Below are 24577 nucleotides of genomic sequence, written 5' to 3'. Positions count from 1 at the left end.
GTTTTAAATATTGAAGCTATAATCTGTCAAGTGGCTGTATCATCGTCCAAGTAACCCTTTTCCTATTTCTGGATAAATAAGCTGTTTCTAATTTTCTTCTCGGAGAAGGCACTGGCACTCCACTTCAGTACTCTTGCCTGGAAAATCCCATGGACAGAGGAGCCTGGTAGGCTGCAGTCCATGGGGTCGCGAAGAGTCGGACACGACTGAGCGACTTCCCTTTCACTTTTCACTTTCATGCTTTGGAGAAGGAAATGGCAACCCACTTCAGTGTTCTTGCCTGGAGAATCCCAGGGACGGGGAAGCCTGGTGAGCTGCCGTCTATGGGGTCACACAGAGTCAGACACGACTGAAGTGACTTAGCAGTAGCAGCAGCATGTCACCTCTCTGACATAGTAAAATAATGTGTAAAATGGAAAAAAATAGTCATATGTCATAAGCTTTTGGTGTAGCCATTAAACGGTAATGCATTTAAAACATTCAGTAAAGTATCCAGCACAGAGTAAACCATCATTATTATACACAAAGTCTTTGCTATATTTAAGATTATTCCTTGGCTAGATTTCCACAGTAGGATTACTGGGTCAAAGATGATGGCCATTTTTAAGACTTATTTTCTGGAATGAACTGTTCAATCTATACCAACCAAACCTATATGACACTTTGTTGTATATTATCATTGTTATCAATATTATTTTTTGAGTCAATTTTTAATTTAGGAACAAAATTTTAATGACAGATCAAGTCATCACATTCTTGTTTAAATGTATGAATTCTGTGGTTTGAAATTTTGAACATATTTTCAGTTTGTTGCAACAGTCTTTCTTTTTGAAATAATAATTTTACTTCCTCTTACCATTATTGAATTCTATGTATCTCTTCTAAAATTTTATTTAATTTTCTAATAAATGTAGTTATGTGTGTGATTGTGCTCAGTCGCTCAGTCTTGTCTGACTCTTTGCAGCCCCATGGACTATAGGTCACCAGGTTCCTCCGTCCATGGGATTTCCCAGGTAAGAATATTGGAGTAGGGAACCACTTCCTACTCCAGGGGATCTTCCTGATGCAGGAATTGAACCCGAGTCTCTTGGCAGAAAGAGACTTTACCACTAGCATCACCTGGGAAGCCCAATAAATGGAGTGGATTGCCATGCCCTCCTCCAGGAGATCTTGCCAACCCAGGGATCAAACCCAGGTCTCCTGCATTATTGTCTGAGCCACCAGTGAAGCTCAAGAATACTGGAGTGGGTAGCCTATCCCTTCTTCAGGGATCTTTCTGACCCAGGAGTCAAACAAGGGTCTCCTCCATTGCAAGCAGATTCCTTACCAGCTGAGGTACCAAGGAAGCCCAATAAATATACTATCCCTTCTCTTTAACACACAACTAAATTTATATTTAATATTTGGAAGCATTATCCTGAAGACAGTACCTTGGACAGCAAGGAGATCAAACCAGTCAATCCTAAAGGAAATCAACCCGATGCTGAAGTTGGAACTCCAATATTTTATCCACCTGATGTGAAGAGCTGACTCGTTGGAAAAGACTCTGATGCTGGGAAAGATTGAAGGCAGGAGGAGAAGGGGATGACAGAGGATGGGATGGTTGGACGGCATCACCGACTCAATGGACATGAGTTTGAGCAAACTCCAGGAGACAGTGAAGACAGGAAAGCCTGGTGTGCTTGCAGTTCATGAGGTCACACGAGTGAGCGATGGAACCAAAACAATCCTGAATAGACTACACACTTACTGTGAGAACAGCAGCAATCTTCTTGGCTACAGAGGGGGTAATTTGAAAGGCATGAGCAAACTGCCAGCCTTCCAAATCAAAGACAGCCTTGATTCCATTTCGCTGTGTCTCTACCTCCTGGACAATAAGCTCCGACGTGATGAGACTCACACGAAATGCATCATAAGCTGTGAAAACTTTTGGGTCCCAGTGTGCTGAAAAAAAAAAAAATGTAAAAACTTATATCTCAGTACTGTGTGAAGAATAAAGGATCAGAAAGATTTACAGAAGGAAATGGATTCTTTTTAGATTTCAAGATCAATAGAAATAATACATATACGAAGATCATGAATAGAATAACAGATCAAATTGGTGGTCCAAGAACATGAGCCTGCTTTTCCCTCCCTCCCTCAAATCCCTAGTAAAAAACAGATTCTTTCAACTTCCCTGGTTGTCCAGTGGTTAGGACTTTGCCTTCCAGTGTAGCAGGGGAGGGTTCAATCCCTGGGAGCTAAGATCCCACATGCGTTGGGGTCCAAAAGCCAAAACATAAAACAGAAACCATATTGTAACAAATTCAATAAAGACGTTTTAAAAAAAAAAGTGAAAGTGTTAGTCACTCAGTTGTGTCCTACTTTTTTGTGACCCCCATGGACTATAGTCCACCAGGCGCCTCTGTCCATGAGATTCTCCAGGCAAGAATATTGGAGAGGGTTGCCGTTCCCTTCACCAGGAGCTCTTCCTGACCTAGGGATCACACATGTGTCTCCTTGTCCACATTAAAAAAAGAAGAAGAAGAACAGATTCCTAAGGGCATGGGGAAAATAAAAGAGTGAATGCAGGCTGTGTCTGATGGCCAGATGAAACTACAGCACAAAATATGCAGGACGGAGCTGTGGCTGAAGGTGGGAATGCCTCTGGATATGCTCCACACTCAAAGGTATTGAGAATGGGAAAAGCAAGGCTCTGGATTACCAAGAGTAGCCAGGGTCCTATGGTAACCACAGAGGTTGTTGCTAAGGGAAATGCGTGAGACAGGCAGGTAGATTCTCTCTGACACCCCTCCATGATGAGCAGCGTGTAGCGGTCATGTCCACACAGGCTAGAACAGTGAGTGTGGTCTTGGAAAGTCAAGTCAAGAAGCACTAGGGTAGCCACCCAGGAAAAACAAGGAATACCTGTGCTAAGGAGTTGCTGAATTCTTATCCTCTCCCCTCCCCCACTAGTCCTGGGGGAGGCCATGGTGGGCAAAAGTGACAGTAATGGATAGGCAAGCAGGCGATCTATTAAAAAGATATGCAACCACTACGAATTATAACATTTTTAAAAACACTGACACACAAAAGAAGAAAGGATCCAATTCAATAGACAAAGGCATTACAATAGAAGGAGACAGCTAATAAAACAAGAAAAGGTAAAGGAAACAAAATAGTTTCAGTGGGGAAAAATAAAGATACTGTAGGCTATTACTGTGTGTGTGTTAGTCACTCAGTCATGTCCGACTCTGCGACCCCATGGACTGTAGCCCCCCAGGCTCCTCTGTCCATGGGATTCTCCAGGCAAGAATACTGGAGTGGGTTGCCATGCCCTCCTCTAGGGGATCTTCCTGACCCAGGGATCATACTTGGCTCTCTTGCATTGCAGGCAGATTCTTTACTGTCAGAGCCACCAGGGAAGCCCTAGGCTATTACTATGAGAAGAGGCTATTATGAAAAAGAATCAATTGAGTTCTTGGAAATAAAATGACAATTTGAGCAAATCTCTGTTAATAGGACAAATGTCAGAAAACACACAGCCAACAAGTGAATAAAGGTCTGGAATATCGAGCTGAGGAATTCTCTCAGTTTTAGCATAGGAGAGCCAGAAGTCAATATGTATGAATAAAAAGGTACGAGATGGGCAGCTAGATACAGAAGTTTCAAAATCCAACTCATCAGAGTTCTGGAAGACAAAAAACACAGATAATAGGCAACAGAGGGGAAAGGAAAATTCTTCCAAAGCTGGAAAAAGATGCAAATCTTCAGATTAAAAGTTTCATGCAATACCTAACAAGATGAAGGGAGGGAAAAGATTTATGACTAAAGAAAGGTAAAATTCTAAAAATACCAAAGTTTCTGGCTTGGACAATCGGGTAGAATGGTGGTACCATTTGTTGTGTTTGGGGAAGGAAAGATTATAGGTAGTTTTGAACACATTAAAATCGTGCTGGTGAAATGTCCAGGCGGGTACAGTTGAGACAGGGAACTGGTTGTCTGGAGCTTTGAGAAACAAAGAGAGGATGGGCTGAAGATACAAATCTCAGGGATTTTGTGGTTATATCTAGGCCTATGGCAGTGATTATTGTGGACTTAACGGTTCTCTCTGTTGTAGTACAGAGATATATAGCTAAGAAGAGGAAGCTGGGGCCAATGTCTAAAAGAATTTCAGAATTTGAAGTAGAATATGTAGTGCCAGTGAAGGAGACTAAGAATAGTCAGTTAAGTTGGGAGAAAACACCAGGAGACTGTGGTATCAGAGAGGAAGAGGTTTGCTGTGAAAAGATGATCACTGATGATTTGCTCAGGTCATTTCAGCAGAAAGATGGGAGTGGAACTAGTCCAGGGGATGTTGAGAGGAGCTATGAGAAAATGTGAGTGGTGAACATGACTAACTTAAAAAGTGTGGCTGAGAATGGGAAGTGTGGGGAGGTGGCTGGGTTGGAGGCCAAAGGGTCTCATGGGATTGAGGAGGGAATTTTGGCTGACCCTAACAGATTTAGATGTTAATGGGTAGTGTATAATAGCATGGAAAATTATGAAGACAAAGAAACAGAAGCAATAATCAGAGGTATTCCTAGGAAGGCACAATGGGATTGCTCTTTGTTTTTTACAACTTTATTTATTTATTTATTTGGCTATGCTGAGTCTTTGTTGCTGCTTGGGCTTTTCTGTACTTGTGGTGAGCAGGGGCTGCTCTCTAGTTGTGTTGTGTGGGCTTCTCGCTATGGTGGCTTCTCTTGTTGCTGAGCACAGGCTCTAGAACCTTCGGGATTCAGTAACTGGGACACCACTTAAGCTCAGTAGTTGCATCTCCCGGGCTTAGGAGCACAGGTTCAGTAGTTGTGGCACATGGACTCAGTTGCTCCAAGGCATGTAGAATCTTCCCAGATCAGGGATCAAAACCCTGTCTCCTGAATTAGCAGGCAGATTCTTTACCACTGAGCCACCAAGAGAGCCTTGCTTAATGACTTAATGACCTAATGACTAAGCAACAACAACAAAACCCAAGTTAAAAGTTAAAAAGCTAAACTCTTAAATATAAACTCATGGAAGCTTCTGATATGGCAGTCAAGAAAAATAGAAAAGAGGAGAAGTGTGTGACTTACCAATTCTATAAATCAGAACTTTGCTGCCGGTGGGGTCTCGGGCTCTCAGGACACCGACATAGCCTGACTTCAGGAGGCCAAGGATGCTTCTAGGGTGGAGATCTGCACTTATTTCTGGACATTCTGCTCTCCACTTAAAGTAGTTTTTCAGTAACTAAAAAATAAAATAAAAATTGTTTACAGATAGCACACCTGGTAAGCCTTTTATAAGAGTGATAGGAAAGTCTTGGCATCATGTAGGGCCCTTGCCAAGCTAATAGAACTCTAGATCACAAAATCCATTATGATAGGATTTTAACCTGGGGTATCTATTTAGCTGCAAAAACGAAAAGCACTCTTCATCCAAAATATTGGGTGATAGGAATTAGTCACAAACTCAAAGGAGAGGAATTTTTATTTGTCTCCTATGGTAAAGAGACTCCCAGTGACAGCTGTCAACAATGCCTTCCTTCAGGGACTTCCCTGGTGGTCCACTGGTTAAGACCCCCTGCTTCCAGTGCAGGGGGCTCGGGTTTGAACCCTGGTAGGGAACTGATCTCACAAGCTGCATGGTACAGTCAAAAATAAATAAATAAATATTTTAAAATGCCCTCCATCCAGTGTACATATGTCCCAATTCCACCAGGTGGTGGAGTCCAGTGATTCCTTCCTCTCGAAGCTGAGCTGGCCTCTCATCTCCCTTTGACAGAAGTGACACTGTGCTAGGGTAAGAAGCCTCTTTTTTTGCTTTTTGGGATCCAGATACCAGGTGCGTGCTAAGTCACTTTAGTCATGCCCAACTCTTTGCAACCCCATGGACTGTAGCCTGCCAGGCTCTTCTGTCCATGGGATTTCCTAGGCAAGGAGTGGGTTGCCATTTGCACCTCCAGGGAATCTTCCTGACCCAGGGATCAAACCAGAGTCTGCTGCATCTGTCTCTTTCATTGTGGTGGGGGTGGCAGGGACAGGGTGTTTTTACCACTACTGCCACCTGGGATGTCCATGGTAGAGAATATTTACCTCAAATTACACTTTTAAAATGTACTATATTTCAATAGATCTCTTTATGATTTTCAGTTTTTCTAAAATGACAATATATTTGTGTTGAGTTTAAAGAGATCTATTAGCAATGTAGAATCAAAGTTCAGATCATAAGACAGGACAAATTTTGCTTTTGAGTCATTGGAATAAACATGATAACTGTATTCACAAAGTAGCAATGATCTGAAGGAGAACCTACAAGTTTAAAAAACCAAGCCTTGGGGGGATGTAAATGGCTGGGAATGGCTGGAGGAAAAGAGAATCTGGTTGCACCACAGGAGAACTGGTGTCATGATGCACAGACAGGAGGGAAACAGCATCTGTTTTGCTCTGCTTCTCTGTTTCCCTCTTTCTTTCTCTCACTCTGTCAAGTTTGTATTTAATAAACTTGCCTTAATGTTACTAAGAATTAAATGCAACAGAGAGGTTAGAAAGGAAAAAAGTCAGTAAATTTGCCAACAAAGAAATAATTGGTGACCTAAAAAGAAGTTTCCAAATGCAGCAAGAACAAAAGACACATTGTAGGTCCTAATGCATTCATTCTATGCACCAGATGAATTTCTCTTCCTCCTCCTGTCTTAGTGGGCATGGGAATAAGTGTTAATAGCATCTTCAATGCTCATCACTTTTTTGATACTTCCCTCGGATGTAAAAACAGTTCTTTAAACTTTGACTCAAGCAAAACACCAGAAGCACTGTAGGAGCTCCAATAAAGAAATAACAATTTGAACTTCCCTGGTGGCGCAGTGGATAGGAATCCACCTGCCAATGCAGGGGACACAGGTTCGATCCCTGGTCTGGGGAGATTCTGCATGCTGTGGAGCAACTAAGCCCAAGAGCCACAACTACTGAGCCCTCGTGCTGCAAATACTGAAGCCCGTGCACCAGAGCCCATGCTCCACAAGAGAAAGCACCTCGAAGAGAAGCCCATGCCCCACAAAGAAGAGTAGGCCTCACCTACAACAACTAGAGAAAGCCCACATGTAGCAACAAAGATGCAGCAAAGCCAAAAATAAAGTAATACTTTTTTTAAAAGAGATGTTTATTTTCCCATGGAATAATAAAAAAAATATAGCTTTATTAAAAGCGTTCTTTTAAGTAAGAGAGGTGGGTTCTTCAGCTCATTGATCTCTGCAGAATGCTGGGCACTCAGGAAATAGGTACATGTATTGAGTGAAAGAATAAATAAATATATGATTAAACCAGATGTGTTGGAAGATGTACAAATCACCCTCATCCTTTTGACACTTAATTTTTGCAAACTGACAGCTCTACACCTGGATCTTTGATTATTACCTTTTCACTGATAAATTCAAAGGTCCAGCTTACATAAATAAATTACATAAAATTATGTAAACTGCTACTCAGCAATTATCCAACAAACCACATAAAGTCTACAGCAACAAAAAAAAAACCCAGCTGCAAGTGAATATTTATTCCCCAAAGGTGCCTGTTTTGTACCACCATTAGCAATAAATAAGTTTAAAAGTTACAGCTTATCTTAACCATGCTTCATAACAGAGTACACACTTTCAAATAAAGTTACAACCATCTTTGTGCCACTTTTCTAGCATTTAATAGTATCATTTCAATTCTTGCTCATGACCATTCTGAGAGGTAACTATGGTTACCCCATTTTGTGGGTTCAGTTCAGTTCAGTCGCTCAGTCGTGTCTGACTCATTGCGACCCCATGAATCGCAGCACACCAGGCTTCCCTGTCCATCACCAACTCCCAGAGTTCACTCAGACTCACGTCCAAGTTTGAAGAAATTACACATTAATGGGAGGGCAGTAACTATCAGGAGCAGAGTGGAGACTGAAACTGACTCTTGTAAGGTAAACTTTACAAAAGAAGCTGTATTTAGGGGGCGGCCCTAAGACGGCAGAGGAATAGGACTGGGAGACCACTTTCTCCCCCACAAATTCGTTGAAAGATCATTTGAATACTGAGTAAATTCCACAAAACAACTTCTGAATGCTGGCGGAGGACACCAGGCACCCAGAAAGGCAGCCCATTATCTTTGAAAGGAGGTAGGACAAAATATAAAAGATAAAAAGAGAGACAAAAGAATTAGGGACAGAGACCCATCCCGGGGAGGGAGTCATGAAAGAGAAGAAGTTTCCAAACACCAGGAAACCCTCTCACTGGCGGGTCTGTGGGGAGTTTTGGAATTTCAGAGGGAAACATAACTGGGAGGAGAAAATAAATAAATAAAACCCACAGATTACACACCTAACCACAACTCCCAGAGTAGAAGTAGCCCAGATGCTCGCGTCAGCCACCAGCAAGTGGGGGCTGGACAGGGAGGCACGGGCTGCATTGCTTAGAGTAAGGACTGGGTCTGAATGCCCTGAGGACAATCTGAGGGAGCTAACTGCGATAGCAATCCAAACTGTGGGATAGCTGGAGAGAGAGAAAAAGAAAGAGAGAGAGAGAGAAGCTTCCCGAAAAAAGCTCTAACCTAAGGCACTGCTGGGCTCACTCACAGAACAAAGGACTGAACGAATACCAGAGGAGAGCTAGCCGGCTGTGGACTGGCCCATCCTCGCCGGAAGGCAGAGAGGCAGGCAAGCGACAGCCAGAGCCAGAAGGCAAGGGGCGATCTCGGCCCCAGAGATGGCATCCTCTAGCAAACTGTGAGCAGGCTCCCAAGTTGCTAACCAAGTCTTCCTGGGCTCCCGGATGGTGGACATCTGCCAGGAGGGTCACAGCCAGAGATCAGCTCCCCAGAGGAGACATATGGCACACCTGAGACGGCGCTCCCACTGCATACTCAGGAAACCGAGCGGTTGGCATGGGGGAGGTGACAAGATGCACCGCCCACCTGGGGAGCGTGCGCTCGCCAAGCACCTGGTCACCTGAGCTGCTCGAACCTGGGAAGGGCACAAAACCCAGGCCCAACTGAGTCTGTGCCTTTATGGAGTACCCAAGAATCTGAACCTGAGCAGCTTAGACCTGGGAAGTACACGCAACCCAGAGCCCACTTTAGACAATTCCCTTGCAGAGCAACCTGGAGCCTGAGCAGTACAGACAGGGAAAGCCCACACTGGGAGTGGGCGCAAACGCAGTGTGGCCCAGACACTGCAAGCACTCCCCACACACACCAGTGATATTTGCAGTGTTCCTCCGTCCCCACAGCACAACTGAACAAGTGAGCCTAAATAAGTGACCACCTTCGCCCCCTTGTGTCAGGGTGGAAATTAGACATTGAAGAGATTTGCTAACAGAAGCCAAAATAAACAGAGAGAACCACTTCAGAAGGGACAGGTGTGACAGACTAAAACCGTGTAGTTAGCACAGACTACATTGGAAGGGGCATATAGACCTCAAGAAGAAGTATAAGCTGGAACAAGGAACTATCTGAAACTGAACTGATCCCACACTGCCGGCAACAGCACCAGAAAAATTCCTAGATATATTTTACTATTATCATTTTTTAAACTTTTTATATTTTTAAGTCTTTCATTACTCCTTTAATTTTCATTTTAAAGCAAATTTCATATATATTTTTTATAATTTTTGTGATTTTTTTTTAATATTGTATTTTTGAGACTTTAACCTCTACTCTAGATTTTTAATTTTTGCTTTTTGGTATTTGTTATCAATTTTGAACCTTTAAGAATCAAATCTTCAGTACCCATTTTTACTTTGGAGTGTGATTACTGGCCTGATTGCCCTCTCCCCCTTTTGACTCTCCGTTTTTGCCCCCAAATCGCCTCTATCTCCTCCCTTCCGCTTCTCTTCTCTACCTAACTCTGTGAATCTCTTTGGGTATTCCAGGCTGTGGAGAACACTTAGGGAACTGATTACTGGCTGGATCTGTCTCTCTCCTTTGGATTCTCCTTTTTATCCTCCTGGCCACCTCTGTCTCCTTCCACCCTCTTCTTTTCTCTGTATAACTCTGTGAACATCTCTGAGGGATCCAGACTGTGGAGAGCACATAAGGAAATTATTACTGGCTAGCTTGCTCTCTCCCCTTTTGACTCCACTTCTTCTCCTCCTGGTCACATCTATCTCCCTCCTCCCTCTTCTCTTCTCCATGTAACTCTGTGACCCTCTCTGGGTGTCCCTCACTGTGGACAATCTTTTCTCCATTAACCTAGATGTTTTATCATTGGTGCTGTATGGATGGAGAAGTCTTGAGGCTACTGTAAAAATAAGACTGAACCAGAGGCAGGAGGCTTAAATCCAAAACTTGAGAATACCAGAAAACTCCTGACTCCAGGGAACATTAATCGACAAGAGCTGATCCAAAAGCCTCCATACCTACATTGAAACCAAGCTCTACCCAAGAGCCAACAAGTTCCAGAGCAAGACATACCACACTAGTTCTCCAGCAACACAGGAACATAGCCCTTAGCATTAATATACAGGCTGCCCAAAGTCACACCAAACCCATAGACACCTCAAAACTCACTACTGGACACTTCATTGCACTCCGGAGAGAAGAGATCCAGCTCCATCCACCAGAACACTGATGCAAAATTCCTACCAGGAAACCTTGACAAACCACTTGTCCAACCCCACCCACAGGGAGGAACCTTCACAATAAAGAGGAACCACAAACTTCCAGCATACAGAAAGGCCACCCCAAACACAGAAATCCAAACAAGATGAAAAGGCAGAGAAAAATTCAGCAGGTAAAGGAACATGATAAACGCCCACCAAACCAAAGAAAAGAGGAAGAGATAGGGAGTCTACCTGAAAAAGAATTCAGAATAATGATAGTAAAAATGATCCAAAATCTTGAAAACAAAATGGAGTTACAGATAAATAGTCTGGAGACAAGGATTGAGAAGATGCAAGAACAGTTTAACAAGGACCTAGAAGAAATAAAAAAGAGTCAATATATAGTGAATAATGCAATAACTGAGATCAAAAACACTCTGGAGGGAACCAACAGTAGAATAACTGAGGCAGAAGATAGGATAAGTGAGGTGGAAGATATAAAGGTGGAAATAAATGAAGCAGAGAGGAAAAAAAGATTTAAAAGAAATCAGGACAACCTCAGAGACCTCTGGGGCAATGTCAAACCCCCCAACATTTGAATCATAGGAGTCCCAGAAGAAGAAGACAAAAAGAAAGGCCATGAGAAAATACTTGAGGAGATAATAGTTGAAAACTTCCCTATAATGGGGAAGGAAATAGCCACCCAAGTCCAAGAAACCCAGAGAGTCCCAAACAGGATAAACCTAAGGTGAAACATCCCAAGACACATATTCATCAAACTAATGAAGATCAAACACAAAGAACAAATATCAAAAGCAGAAAGGGAAAAACAACAAATAACACACATGGGGATTCCCATAAGGATAACAGCTGATCTTTCAATAGAAACTCTTCAGGGCAGAAGGGAATGGCAGGGCATACTTAAAGTGATGAAAGAGAAAAACCTACAACCCAGATTACTGTACCCAGCAAAGATCTCATTCAAATATGAAAGAGAAATCAAGCTTTACAGACAAGCAAAAGCTGAGAGAATTCAGCACCACCAAACCAGCTCTTCAACAAATGCTAAAGGATCTTCTCTAGACAGGAAACACAGAAAAGGTGTATAAACTCGAACCCAAAACAACAAAGTAAATGGCAACAGGATCATAGTTATCAATAATTACCTTAAATGTAAATGGGTTGAATGCTCCAACTAAAAGACAAAGACTGGCTAAATGGACACAAAAACAAGACCCTATATATGCTGTCTATAAGACATCCACCTCAAAATAAGGGACACATACAGACTGAAAGTGAAGGGCTGGAAAAAAGATATTTCACTCAAATAGAGACCAAAAGAAAGCAGAACTAGCAATACTCATATCAGATAAAATAGACTTTGAAATAAAGGCTGTGAAAAGAGACAAAGAAGGACACTACATAATGATCAAACGATCAATCCAAGAAGAAGATACAATTATAAACATATATGCATCCAACACAGAAGCGCTGAAATATGTAAGACAAATGCTAACAAGTATGAAAGGGGAAATTAACAGTAACACAATAATAGTGGGAGACTTTAATACCCCACTCACACCTATGGATAGATCAACTAAACAGAAAATAAGCAAGGAAACACAAACTTTAAATGATACAATGGACCACTTCGACCTAATTGGTATCTATAGGACATTTCACCCCAAAACAATGAGTTTCACCTTTTTCTCAAGTGCACACGGAACCTTCTCCAGGATAGATCACATCCTGGGCCATAAATCTAGCCTTGGTAAATTCAAAAAAATTGAAATCATTCCAAGCATCTTTACTGATCACAATGCAGTAAGATTAGATGTAAACTACTGGGGGTGGGGGGTGGCAGAAACTATTAAAAATAGAAGCATATGGAAGCTAAACAACACGCATCTGAATAACCAACAAATCACGAAAGAAATCAAAAAAGAAATCAAAATATGCATGGAAATGAATTAAAATGAAAACACAACAACCCAAAACCTATGGGACTCAGTAAAAGCAGTGCTAAGGGGAAGCTTCATAGCAATACAAGCTTACCTCAAGAAACAAGAAAAAAATCAAATAAATAACCTAACTGTACACCTAAAGCAACTGGAAAAGGAAGAAAAGAAGAACACCAGGGTTAGTAGAAGGAAAGATATCATAAAAGTTAGGGCAGAAATAAATGAAAAAGAAACAAAGGAGACCACAGCAAAAATCAACAAAGCTAAAAGCTGGTTCTTTGAGAAGATAAATAAAATAGACAAACCATTAACCAGACTCATCAAGAAAAAAAGGGAGAAGAATCAAATTAACAAAATCAAAAAAGAAAATGGAGAAATCACAACAGACAACACAGAAATAGAAAGGATCATAAGAGACTACTACCAGCAACTATATGCCCCCAAAATGGACAACTTGGAAGAAATGGATGAATTCTTAGAAAAGTATCTTTCCAAAACTGAACCAGGAAGAAATGGAAAATCTTAACAGACCCATCACAAGCACAGAAATCAAAACTGTAATCAGAACTCTTCCAGCAAACAAAAGCCCAGCACCAGATGGCTTCACAGCTGAATTCTACCAAAAGTTTAGAGAAGAGCTAACACCTATACTACTTAAACTCTTCCAGAAAATTGCAGAGGAAGGTAAACTGCCAACCTCATTTTATGAAGCCACCATTACCCTAATACCAAAACCAGACAAAGATGCAACAAAAAAAGAAAACTACAGGCCATTATCATTGATGAACATAGATGCAAAAATCCTTAACAAAATTCAAGCAAACACATTCTAACAACATATTAAAAAGGTCATGTATCACGACCAAATGGGCTTTATCACAAGGATGCAAGGATTCTTTAATATCCACAAATCAATCAATGTGATACACCACATTAACAAATTGAAAAATAAAAATCATATGATTATCTCAATAGATGTAGAGAAAGCCTTTGACAAAATTCAACGTCCACTTAAAAAAAAAAAAAAAAAAAAACCTTCCAGAAAGCAGGAATATAAGGAACATACTTCAACATAATAAAAGCCTTATATGATAAACCCACAGCAAACATTATCCTGAATGGTGAAAAATTGAAAGCATTTCCCCTAAAGTCAGGAACAAGACAAGGGTGCCCATTCTCACCACTACTATTCAACATAGTTTTGGAAGTTTGGGGCACAGCAGTCAGAGAAGAAAAAGAAATAAAAGGAATCCAGATTGGAAAAGAAAAATAAAACTCTCACTATTTGCAGATGACATGATCCTCTACATAGAAAACCCTAAAGACTCCACCAGAAAATTACTAGAGCTAATCAATGAATATAGTAAAATTGCAAGATATAAAATCAACACACAGAAATCCCTTGCATTCCTATACACTAACAATGAGAAAACAGAAAGAGAAATTAAGGAAACAATTCCATTTACCATTGCAACTAAAAGAATAAAATACTTAGGAATAAATCTACCTAAACAAACAAAAGACCTATATATAGAAAACCATAAAACACTGGTGAAAGAAATCAAAGATGACACAAATAGATGGAGAAATACACCGTGTTCATGGATCAGAAGAGTCAATATAGTGAAAATGAGTATACCACCCAAAGCAAACTATAGATTCAATGCAATCCCTATCAAGCTACCAACAGTATTTTTCAGAGAACTAGAACTAATAATTTCACAATGTGTATGGAAATACAAAAAACCTCGAATAGCCAAAGCAATCTTGAGAAAAAAGAATGGAACTGGAGGAATCAACGTGCCTGACTTCAGACTATAATACAAAGCTACAGTCAAGACAGTAGGCACAAAGACAAAAAACAAATGGAACAAAATAGAAAGCCCAGAGATAAATCCACACACCTATGGACACCTTATCTTTGACAAAAGAGGCAAGAATATACAATGGAGAAAAGACAATCTCTTTAACAAGTGGTGCTGGGAAAACTGGTCAACCACTTGTAAAAGAATGAAACTAAAACACTTTCTAACACCATACACAAAAATAAACTCAAAATGGATTAAAGATCTAAACGTAAGACCAGAAATGATAAAGCTCCTAGAGGAAAGCATAGGCAAAACACTCTCCAACATAAATCACAGCAGAATCCCCTATGACCCACCTCCCAGAGTAATGGAAATAAAAGCAAAAATCAACAAATGGGACCTAATTAAACCTAAAAGCTTTTGCACAATGAAAGAAACTATAAGCAAGGTGAAAAGACAGCCTTCAGAATGGGAGAAAATAATAGCAAAGAAAGCAACTGACAAAGAATTAATCTCCAAAATATACAAGCAGCTCCTGCAGCTCAATTACAGAAAAATAAATGATCCTATAAAAAAAATGGGCCAAAGAACTAAACAGACATTTCTCCAAAAAAGACATACAGATGGCTAACAAACACATGAAAACATGCTCAACATCACTCATTATCAGAGAAATGCAAATCAAAACCAGAATGAGGTACCATCTCACACCGGTCAGAATGACTGCTATCAAAAAGTCTACAAGCAATAAATGCTGGAGAGGGTGTGGAGAAAAGGGAACCCTCTTACACTATTGCTGGGAATGCAAACTAGTACAGCCACTATGGAGAAGAGTGTGGAGATTCCTTAGAAAACTGGAAATAGAACTACCATCAGTTCAGTTCAGTCACTCAGTCGTGTCTGATTCTTTACAACCCCATGAATCGCAGCACGCCAGGCCTCCCTGTCCATCACCAACTCCTGGAGTTCACTCAGACTCATGTGCATTGACTTGGTGATGCCATCCAGCCATATCATCCTCTGTCGTCCCCTTCTCCTCCTGCCCCCAACCCTCCCAGCATCAGAGTCTTTTCCAATGAGTCAACTCTTGGCATGAGGTGGCCAAAGTATTGGAGTTTCAGCTTCAGCATCAGTCCTTCCAATGAACACCCAGGACTGGTCTCCCTTAGGATGGACTGGTTGGATCTCCTTGAAGTCCAAGGGACTCTCAAGAGTCTTCTCCAACACCACAGTTCAAAAGCATCAATTCTTCAGTGCTCAGCTTTCTTCATAGTCCAACTCTCACATCCATACATGACCACAGGAAAAACCATAGCCTTGACTAGATGGACCTTTGTTGGCAAAGTAATGTCTCTGCTTTTGAATATGCTATCTAGGTTGGTCATAACTTTCTTTCCAAGGAGTAAGCATCTTTTAATTTCATGGCTGCAGTCACCATCTGCAGTGATTTTAGAGCCTAAAAAATAAAATCTGACACTGTTTCCACTGTTTCCCCATCTATTTCCCATGAAGTGATGGGACCAGATGCCATAATCTTCATTTTCTGAATGTTGAGCTTTAAGCTAACTTTTTCACTCTCCACTTTCACTTTCATCAAGAGGCTTTTTAGTTCCTCTTCACTTTCTGCCCTAAGGGTGGTGTCATCTGCATATCTGAGGTTATTGATATTTCTCCCGGCAATCTTGATTCCAGCTTGTGCTTCTTCCAGTCCAGTGTTTCTCATGATGTACTCTGCATATAAGTTAAATAAGCAGGGTGACAATATACAGCCTTAACGTACTCCTTTTCCTGTTTGGAACCAGTCTGTTGTTCCATGTCCAGTTCTAACTGTTGCTTCCTGACCTTCATACAGGTTTCTCAAGAGGCAGGTCAGGTGGTCTGGTACTCCCATCTCTTTCAGAATTTTCCACAGTTTATTGTGATCCACACAGTCAAAGGCTTTGGCATAGTCAATAAAGCGGAAATAGATGTTTTTCTGGAACTCTCTTGCTTTTTCTATGATCCAGCGGATGTTGGCAATTAGATCTCTGATTCCTCTGCCTTTTCTAAAACCAGTTTGAACATCTGGAAGTTCATGATTCACGTATTGCTGAAGCCTGGCTTGGAGAATTTTGAGCATTACTTTACTAGCATGTGAGATAAGTGCAATTGTGCAGTAGTTTGAGCATTCTTTGGCATTGCCTTTCTTTGGGATTGGAATGAAAACTGACCTTTTCCAGTCCTGTGGCCACTACTGAGTTTTCCACATTTGCTGGCATATTGAGTGCAGCACTTTCACAGCATCATCTTCCAGGATTTGAAATAGCTCAACTGGAATTCCATCACCTCCACTAGCTTTGTTCGTAGTCATGCTTTATAAGGCCCACTTGACTTCACATTCCAGGATGTCTGGCTCTAGGTCAGTGATCACACCATCGTGATTATCTGGGTCGTGAAGATCTTTTTTGTACAGTTCTTCTGTGTATTCTTGCCACCTCTTCTTAATATCTTCTGCTTCTGTTAGGTCCATACCATTTCTGTCCTTTATCAAGCCCATCTTTGCATGAAATGTCCCCTTGGTATCTCTAGTTTTCTTGAAGAGATCTCTAGTCTTTCCCATTCTGTTGTTTTCCTCTATTTCTTTGCAATGATTGCTGAGGAAGGCTTTCTTATCTCTCCTTGCTATTCTTTGGAACTCTGCATTCAGATGCTTATATCTTTCCTTTTCTCCTTTGCTTTTCACTTCTCTTCTTTTCACAGCTATTTGTAAGGCCTCCCCAGACAGCCATTTTGCTTTTTTGCATTTCTTTTCCTTGGGTTGGTCTTGATCCCTGTCTCCTGTACAATGTCATCAACTTCTGTCCATAGTTCATCAGGCACTCTATCTATCAGATCTAGGCCCTTAAATCTATTTCTCACTTCCACTGTATAATCATAAGGGATTTGATTTAGGTCATACCTGAATGGTCTAGTGGTTTTCTCTACTTTCTTCAATTTAAGTCTGAATTTGGCAATAAGGAGTTCATGATCTGAGCCACAGTCAGCTCCTGGTCTTGTTTTTGCTGACTATATAGAGCTTCTCCATCTACCATACGACCCAGCAATCCCACTGTGGGGCATACACACCAAGGAAACCAGAACTGAAAGAGACATGTGTACCTCAATGTTCATCACAGCACTGTTTACAACAGTCAGGACACGGAAGCAACCTAGATGTCCACTGGCAGATGAATGGATAAGATAGTTGTGGTACATACACACAATGGAATATTACTGAGCCATTAAAAAGAATGCATTTGAATCAGTTCTAATGAGATGGATGAAACTGGAGCCTATTACACAGAGTGAAGTAAGTCAGAAAGAAAAAGAACAATACAGTATACTAATGCATATATATTTAATTTAGAAAGATGGTAACGATGACCCTATATGCGAGACAGCAAAAGAGACACAGAAGTAAGGAAAAATCTTTTGGACTCTGTGGGAGAAGGCAAGGGTAGGAGAGAATAGCACTGAAATGTGTATATTATCATATATGAAACAGATCACCAGTCCAGGTTCAATGCATGGGACAGGGTGCTCAGGGCTGGTGCACTGGGATGACCCTGAGGGATGGGGAGGGAGGTGGGAGTGGAGTTCAGGATGGGGAACACATGTACACCCATGGCTGATTCATGCCTATGTAGGGCAAATACCACTACAATATTGTAAAGTAGTTAGCCTCCAATTAAAATAAATAAATTAATATTTAAAAATAAAAATTAAAAAAAAAGAAGCTGCATTTAGTGGGAAATTAGTAGGGAGAGTCAATGGAATTCTGAAAACTTTGAAGTCTTGGGAAAACTATAAAAATAATTAAAGAATAAAAAGTCATGTCACATGAAACAAAAATATAAAGAGGAATATTCACTTGTGAAAGACAAGAATTCACAAGAATATACAAGACAGACAGAGGTTAACAGCTAGTTGTTTCAAACACATGAGGCAAGTGTAGTGCACTTAAGAGTACAGGCTACCCTGAGTTCAACTCAAGTTCAGATTCTTGCTCTACCACTCAACAGCTGCTATTCTGGACAAGTTACTTACTCTTTATGCCTCAGTTTCTTCTAAAATAGGAAAATAATGAGATAATCCACACAAATGCTCCTCACTAAAGTAACTGGCACTCTAGAAGTTATTAGAATTCTAAATAATCACTAATTTGTTATAACTTCAAATACAAAAACTAGAATAATGAGAAACTTCATTAAAACTTGTTTTCTTCAAACACTAAAACTATACAGCTTTTATATTTTAAATAAAGCAATGTGAATTGAATTAACTGCTTTTCTGCAGGAAAATGAAGAAATAGTTTCACACTCTAACCCTCTTTCCTTTCAAGTTGGCAGAAAAATAGGGCAAAGAGTTCACAGAAACTTGATTCCTTTCCAGTCAATTTGGACAAGGTCCAGTTAGCCAGGTCCTCAAGGACATGATGCAATGAAAACAATTCAGGAAAATAAATAATATGGGAAAAACATAACACAGAGGCAGGAGATAATTTTATTTCATCTTCTATTTAGATGTTACTTTTAAAAAGCAACCAAAATGAGGGCTTCGCTGGTGGCTCAGTGGTAAAGAATCCACCTGCCCTTTTTTGAGTACTTACTATGTGTCATAAATTGTTTTGGAGCTGAGGATGTAAAATGAATAAGATAAAGCAGCTGATCTTAACACAAATTTGTATTTTATACAAATTAGGTAAAACAGACAAGAAAGTAAATGATTATAACATAGCATGTGCTATAACATAAGTATGTACAAAGCCTCAAGTACATACAAAGCAAAAATTCTATAGAAAGGAGGCATCAATTTTCAAAGCCTTCAGCCTAAGAATGATGAACTCATTCCAAAATACTTAAAATCAGCTCCTATTAATAAAAAAAAAAAAAAAAAAAGAATCCACCTGCCAGTGCAGGAGACCTGGGTTTGATCCCTGGTCCAGGAAGATCCCACATGCTGCAGAGCTACTAAGCCCGTGTGCCGCAACTATCGAGCCTGTGCTCTAAAGCATGGGAGCTGAAACTACTGAGCCCTTGCCCTGCAGCTACTGAAGCCTGAGCGCCCTAGAGCCCGTGCTCCAGAACAAGAGAAGCCATCACAGTGAGAAGCCCACACACTGCAACTGGAGAGTGGCCCCTGCTTCCCAAAATAGAGAAAAGCCCACACAACAATAAAGACCCAGCACAGCCAAAAATAAACAAATAAATAAAATTATTTTCTTAATGCGACCAAAATGAAATCTGTAAATCATACACTTTTAATTGTTAGCTACTATACATGTTTAATGTACCATTTGAACTATACTTATCATGGAAACTGAGATTGTTTCTTCATATTTAGTAGCAAGTGAGTAAATATCAGGACACCTAGGTAGCCATCTGACAAACAAAGGAAATAGGCAGGCTCTTATTTGCTTCCTAAGTTCAAACTAAAGCCCAGTAGATCGACAACCCCAACATAAAAAGTGAAGCCATAAATTACTAGAGAAAATTTTGCAGAAGAGCTTATGAAACTAGAAGCAATCACAGAACAATGAAATCAATATATTTGATGACATAAAAACTTTAAAATTCTGTACAGAAAGAAAATAGCACTAACAATGTCAAAAGACAGAAACTAGGCCAACAGCCTATTTTCTTTAATACAAGAAGATATTTTATGAATAAGATGTTTTGTATTTTATGTAAGCGAAGTGGAATAAAACAAATAGCAAAACAAGCAGTTAATTAGAAAGGAATTTTAAAATGTTAACTATATGAAAGATGATTAACCTCATTTATAATTAAACAAATTATAATTAAACATATTATAATAATAATGGGAAACAGTTAATCGCCTAGCAGGTTGACACACAGATCATAAAGTATGATGACACAGCGGGTGATAATATGAGGAAAGACACCACTATGTAATATAGAAGTGATAAAATAATGGAAACACTTTGGAGGACAACTGGTTTATTTATCAACATTGAGAATGCACACAGTACATCAGCTGTTCAAGTTCTGAACTTATCTTGTAAGGATTTTCCTATTTTTATACAAAGACAGACACATACTATCAGACTCAGTTGGTGACGGAAGAAGCCCCATTTGTCTCGGTTTCTGTCTTTTGTGAACTGCCAAGCAAACGGTAGGAATTCAAAAAGTAATCACTGAATGTAGAAATGAACAGCATGTGCATGACAGCACTGCCAATGTCTGACGACAAATCCTATGTCCAATACAGGAGACTGGTTAATACATTTTAATAGAATAAATTGAGACAATGAAACAGTACACAGCCCCAAAAAGAATAATATACATGTTGAAATAGGGTGATCTCTAAGATCAGTTCAGTTGCTCAGTCATGTCCAGCTCTTTGCGACCCCATGGACTGCAGCACGCCAGGCCTCCCTGTCCATCACCAACTCCTGGAGTTTACTCAAACTCATTCCACTAAGTCAGTGATGGCATCCAACCATCTCATCCTCTCTCATCCCCTTCTCCTCCCACCTTCAATCTTTCCCAGCATCAGGGTCTTTTTTCAAATGTCAGCTTTTCACATCAGGTGGCCAAAGTATTGGAGTTTCAGCTTCAACATCAGTCCTTCAAATGAATATTCAGGACTGATTTCCTTTAGGATGGACTGGTTGGATCTCCTTGCAGTCCAAGGCATTCTCAAGAGTCTTCTCCAACACCACAGTTCAAAAGCATCAATTCTTCGGTGCTCAGCTTTCTTTATAGTCCAACTCTCACATCCATACATGACTACTGGAAAAACCAGAGCCTTGACTAGACGGTCCTTTGTTGGCAAAGTAATGTCTCTGCTTTTTAAGTTAGGTTAAAAAGGCAAAATGTAAAACACATACATATGCTTGAAAAGTGTTAGTCACTCCGTTGTATCCAACTCGTTGTGACCACATGGACTGTAGCTCACTAGGTTGCTCCCTCTGTCCATGGGATTTTCCAAGAAGAATACTGGAGTGGGTAGTCATTCCCTTTTCCAGAGGATCTTCCTGACCCAGGGATCGAACCCAGGACTCTTTTGTCTTTTGCATTGCCAGGTGGGTTCTTTACCACTAGGGCCACCTGGGAAGCCTACATATGCTTGTGGACTGTATTCTACCTGGACAGGTAAGAGGTAGGTAAACACAAATGCGACTGGGTAGATGGTTTGTAAACTAAGGTCTGGGGTGAGGGATTTTGTGCTTTAGAAAGTTACTTTTAGGAACTTATTTTGCATTGCTTACTCTTTGTGGATTAAAATAAAAGCATCTGTACTTATTGTACTTTTTCAATTAAAAATTAGTTATCAACAGCAAAAATCCCCATACTGAGACCTCTGGGACGCTGCACTTAACACTTCTCTGCCTCCCAGCTCGCTGTGGGTGAGCTAGCAGCTTGGAGAAAGGGCTCCATCAAGTTCAGCTGCTGAGCGGTCACTGCGCTGGTACGTCCTGTTCTGTTAAACCAGTCAATGATCAGACCTGGAAACCAGCCATCTCTGGACGCCTTTTACCCGTTACTTAACAAATGCGGATGCTAAGTCCAAAGTGACACAACTCAAGGTCGCACCCCTCTTTCTGATTTCTGTCTTCCCACCACCCTGCTCTCAACCCGGTGTATCACACCTGGAAACACAAAGGAGAAGCCTCATCCCGACCCTTCCGCTGAAAATACTCTGCACCGCTTTAATGCCTTGACTTGAGTATTACTATTACCAATACTCTTTTGCTAGAATTTGGCTTCAGATCTTCAGTTTTCCTGGCAATTTCATTTCTCCCACACGTCGAGTTATCTGCTGAGATGAAATAAATTTAGGCTTCCCACATCTCAGAGGTCATTATCTTTTATCTCTGCTGCTCTGCCGCGGAGAGTAAGGCATTTCCGAAAAACTTTATAGGTTCGGGAGACTCATCCAAGAGCAGAATTTCACTGCTTGGGGTCAAATAGGCCCTCACCCCAGAGGGCGCCAACTCTTTTAGAGGTTTCCCGTTTCCACGACCCTGGAGAAACTGGAAGGACCAGCGCGGGATTTCTCAGGACACCCGCTGTCACCGCCCGGTGCGCCCCGGGAGCGTCCGGGCCGAGGTTACACGGCCCTCGCAGCCCCCGGCTCCCGGCACGGGTCCCGGCGAGGGATCGGTCTGGGTCCCGGCCCAGCCTCGGCTTCCCGGCGCGTCACCCGGATGGGGCTCGGCGGGAAGGTCCCCTTACCCGCCAGGCCAGGTCCAGATCGAAGTCCCGGGCGCGCAGGAACCGCAGCAGGAAGGCGTCGCTGAGCAGCCACCCGGCCAGCGGAGCGCCCGCCGCCCCGGCCCGGCGCCGCAGCTCGGCCAGGCTGGGCTGCAGCAGCGGCGAGTGGTCGGGCAGCGCGCTGAGTTGCAGCCCCGCCGGCCCCGGCCGCGCCTCCGCCATGCCCGCCGCCCTCTCCTGCGGTGGTCCGGGGAGCCAAGGAGAGCGCCCGCGGGCCTCCTGCCCCTCCTCCGCGGACGGCCTGCCACGCCCGGAGGGGTGCGCCCCGCGGTCTCTTAGAGCGAACCACGTGGTGCCCTGCGGGGCTCAGGGCTCTGCAAGCCCCAGGTAGTAACCCCTGCCTTCCCAGAAAGGAAGTCACTGGTGCTCAGCGTCAAGAAGATGACATAGTGTGTTTGCCTCCGCTGATGGTGATCGGTGGCGATGTTTTAAAACTAGTCAGCTAGAGAACTTTATTTTTTCCATTTTCTTCCTTCTTTCCCTCCGCCCCACCCCCCATCTACCTCTCTCTCCCTTCCGTCCTTCCTTTCCTTTTTCTTTCTTCCTTCCTCCCTTCTTCCCTCCATTATTCCTTCCTTCTTTCTTCTCTCACTCCCTCCCTCCCTTCCTTCCGTCTTACAATCCTACCTTGTCCTAGAGCTGGAAGGAGCCTTAGAACCACCACTTCGCGTCTCAGTGGCGGGCTCGCAGAGGAGTCCTTCTCCCTACCCTTCTATTAATGCTTCTCACTGACTCCTCACCTCAACCTGTGTTTCATCGTGCGTGCGTGCTAAAGGGGTTTCAGTAGTGTCAGACTCTTTCGACCCCACGGACTGTAGCCCCCCAGGCTCCTCTGTCCATGGGAATTCTCCAGGCAAGAATACTGGAGTGGGCGGTCATTCCCTTCTCCAAGGTGTGTTGTTGAATCAGTAGTTTCCAAAATACACATCCCCAAAGGGCACCTTAACTGACTCACTGCTCCTCCCCTTCCTCCCATTTCAGGCAAAGTCTTCTGAGTTCTTTGGTGGCTTACTCTGTTAGTGATATACACCAATAAATGACTGTCCTTTTTCAGTCACTAAGTTGTGTCCGACTCTGAGCGCCATGGAGTGCAGCACACCAGTCTTCCCTGTCCTCCACTATCTCCCGGAGTTTACCCAAATTCATGTCCATTGAGTTGGTGATGGTATCTAACCATCTTACCCTGTGCTTCCCCCTTCTTTTGCCTTCAGTCTTTTCCAGCATCAAGATCTTTTCCAGTGAGTTGGCTCTTCACATTATGTAGCCAAAGTATTGGAGCTTCAACTTCAGCATCAGTGCTTCCATAGAATATTCAAGGTTGATTTTCTTTAGGATGGGCTTATTTGATCTCTTTGCAGTCCAAGGGACTCTGAGTCTTTTCCAGCACTACAATTTGAAAGCATCAGTTCTTCAGCCTTCTTTATGGTCGAACTCTCACATACGTACATGACTACTGAAAAAACCATAGCTTAGACTATACAGACCTTTGTGGGCAAAGTGATGTCTCTGATTTTTAATAATCAAGGACTAGAAAGTGCCAAGGAAAATCTTTGTAAACACTACATACATCCTGTGTTATGCTCCATTATCATGTCTGGTCACTCAACAGAGTCCAAAGTCCTCATATGACCTCATCTAAGTGATCCCTCTTTATGAAGATGGAGCAGGGAAGTGATGCGGAAACCAGAAAGGCCATTAAATTGGTCTTTCCTTGATCTTTGTCTTTTGCAACTATCCCAGAACTGACCCGTCTCCCTGAGGGAGAACTCATGAGTTGAATTTTTATTGAATATATACTATGTGACAGATAAATACTAAAATCTCACAAACAAATAAAACCAAATCTTTGCCTTTATGATGTCCAATGGGAGGTGAGAGAGACTGCCATTTCATTCATGAAAAAAATTAGTTATTGAGCACCTTCTGTGTCCAGATCTTGTTCCAGGTACTGAGGGTCCATTCTCAAACAAAACAGATACAACCCTC

General features: G+C 41.8%; 1 protein-coding gene across 3 annotated transcripts in view; it reads right to left on the bottom strand.

The window, feature by feature from the left end:
• Positions 1-22860, bottom strand: part of TTPA (alpha tocopherol transfer protein) — a 29963-nt gene extending 7103 nt beyond the window's left edge. Inside the window, exons 1-3 of one of the 3 annotated variants that reach the window (XR_015140817.1) lie at positions 22553-22849; positions 5094-5247; positions 1431-1944 (exon numbers count right to left, since the gene is read on the bottom strand). Coding sequence is in view for 2 of the 3 variants with exons in the window: in XM_086336857.1 (XP_086192983.1) it covers positions 1751-1944; positions 5094-5247; positions 22553-22753 (549 nt within the window). In the remaining variant the exon portion in view is untranslated. Of the gene's footprint in view, positions 1-1430; positions 1945-5093; positions 5248-22552 lie in introns of all 3 variants that reach the window. The other 2 variants (XM_086336857.1, XM_086336856.1) reach the window with 2 other exon arrangements.
• Between the last annotated feature and the right edge of the window lie 1717 nt (positions 22861-24577).

Source organism: Bos grunniens, chromosome 14, assembly GCF_055505025.1.
Source record: "Bos grunniens cultivar Pamir isolate PY7600 chromosome 14, Bosgru_T2T1.0, whole genome shotgun sequence".
In the NCBI taxonomy this organism is placed as follows: Eukaryota; Metazoa; Chordata; class Mammalia; order Artiodactyla; family Bovidae; genus Bos; species Bos grunniens.
This window is presented reverse-complemented; position numbering and strand designations above follow the sequence as displayed.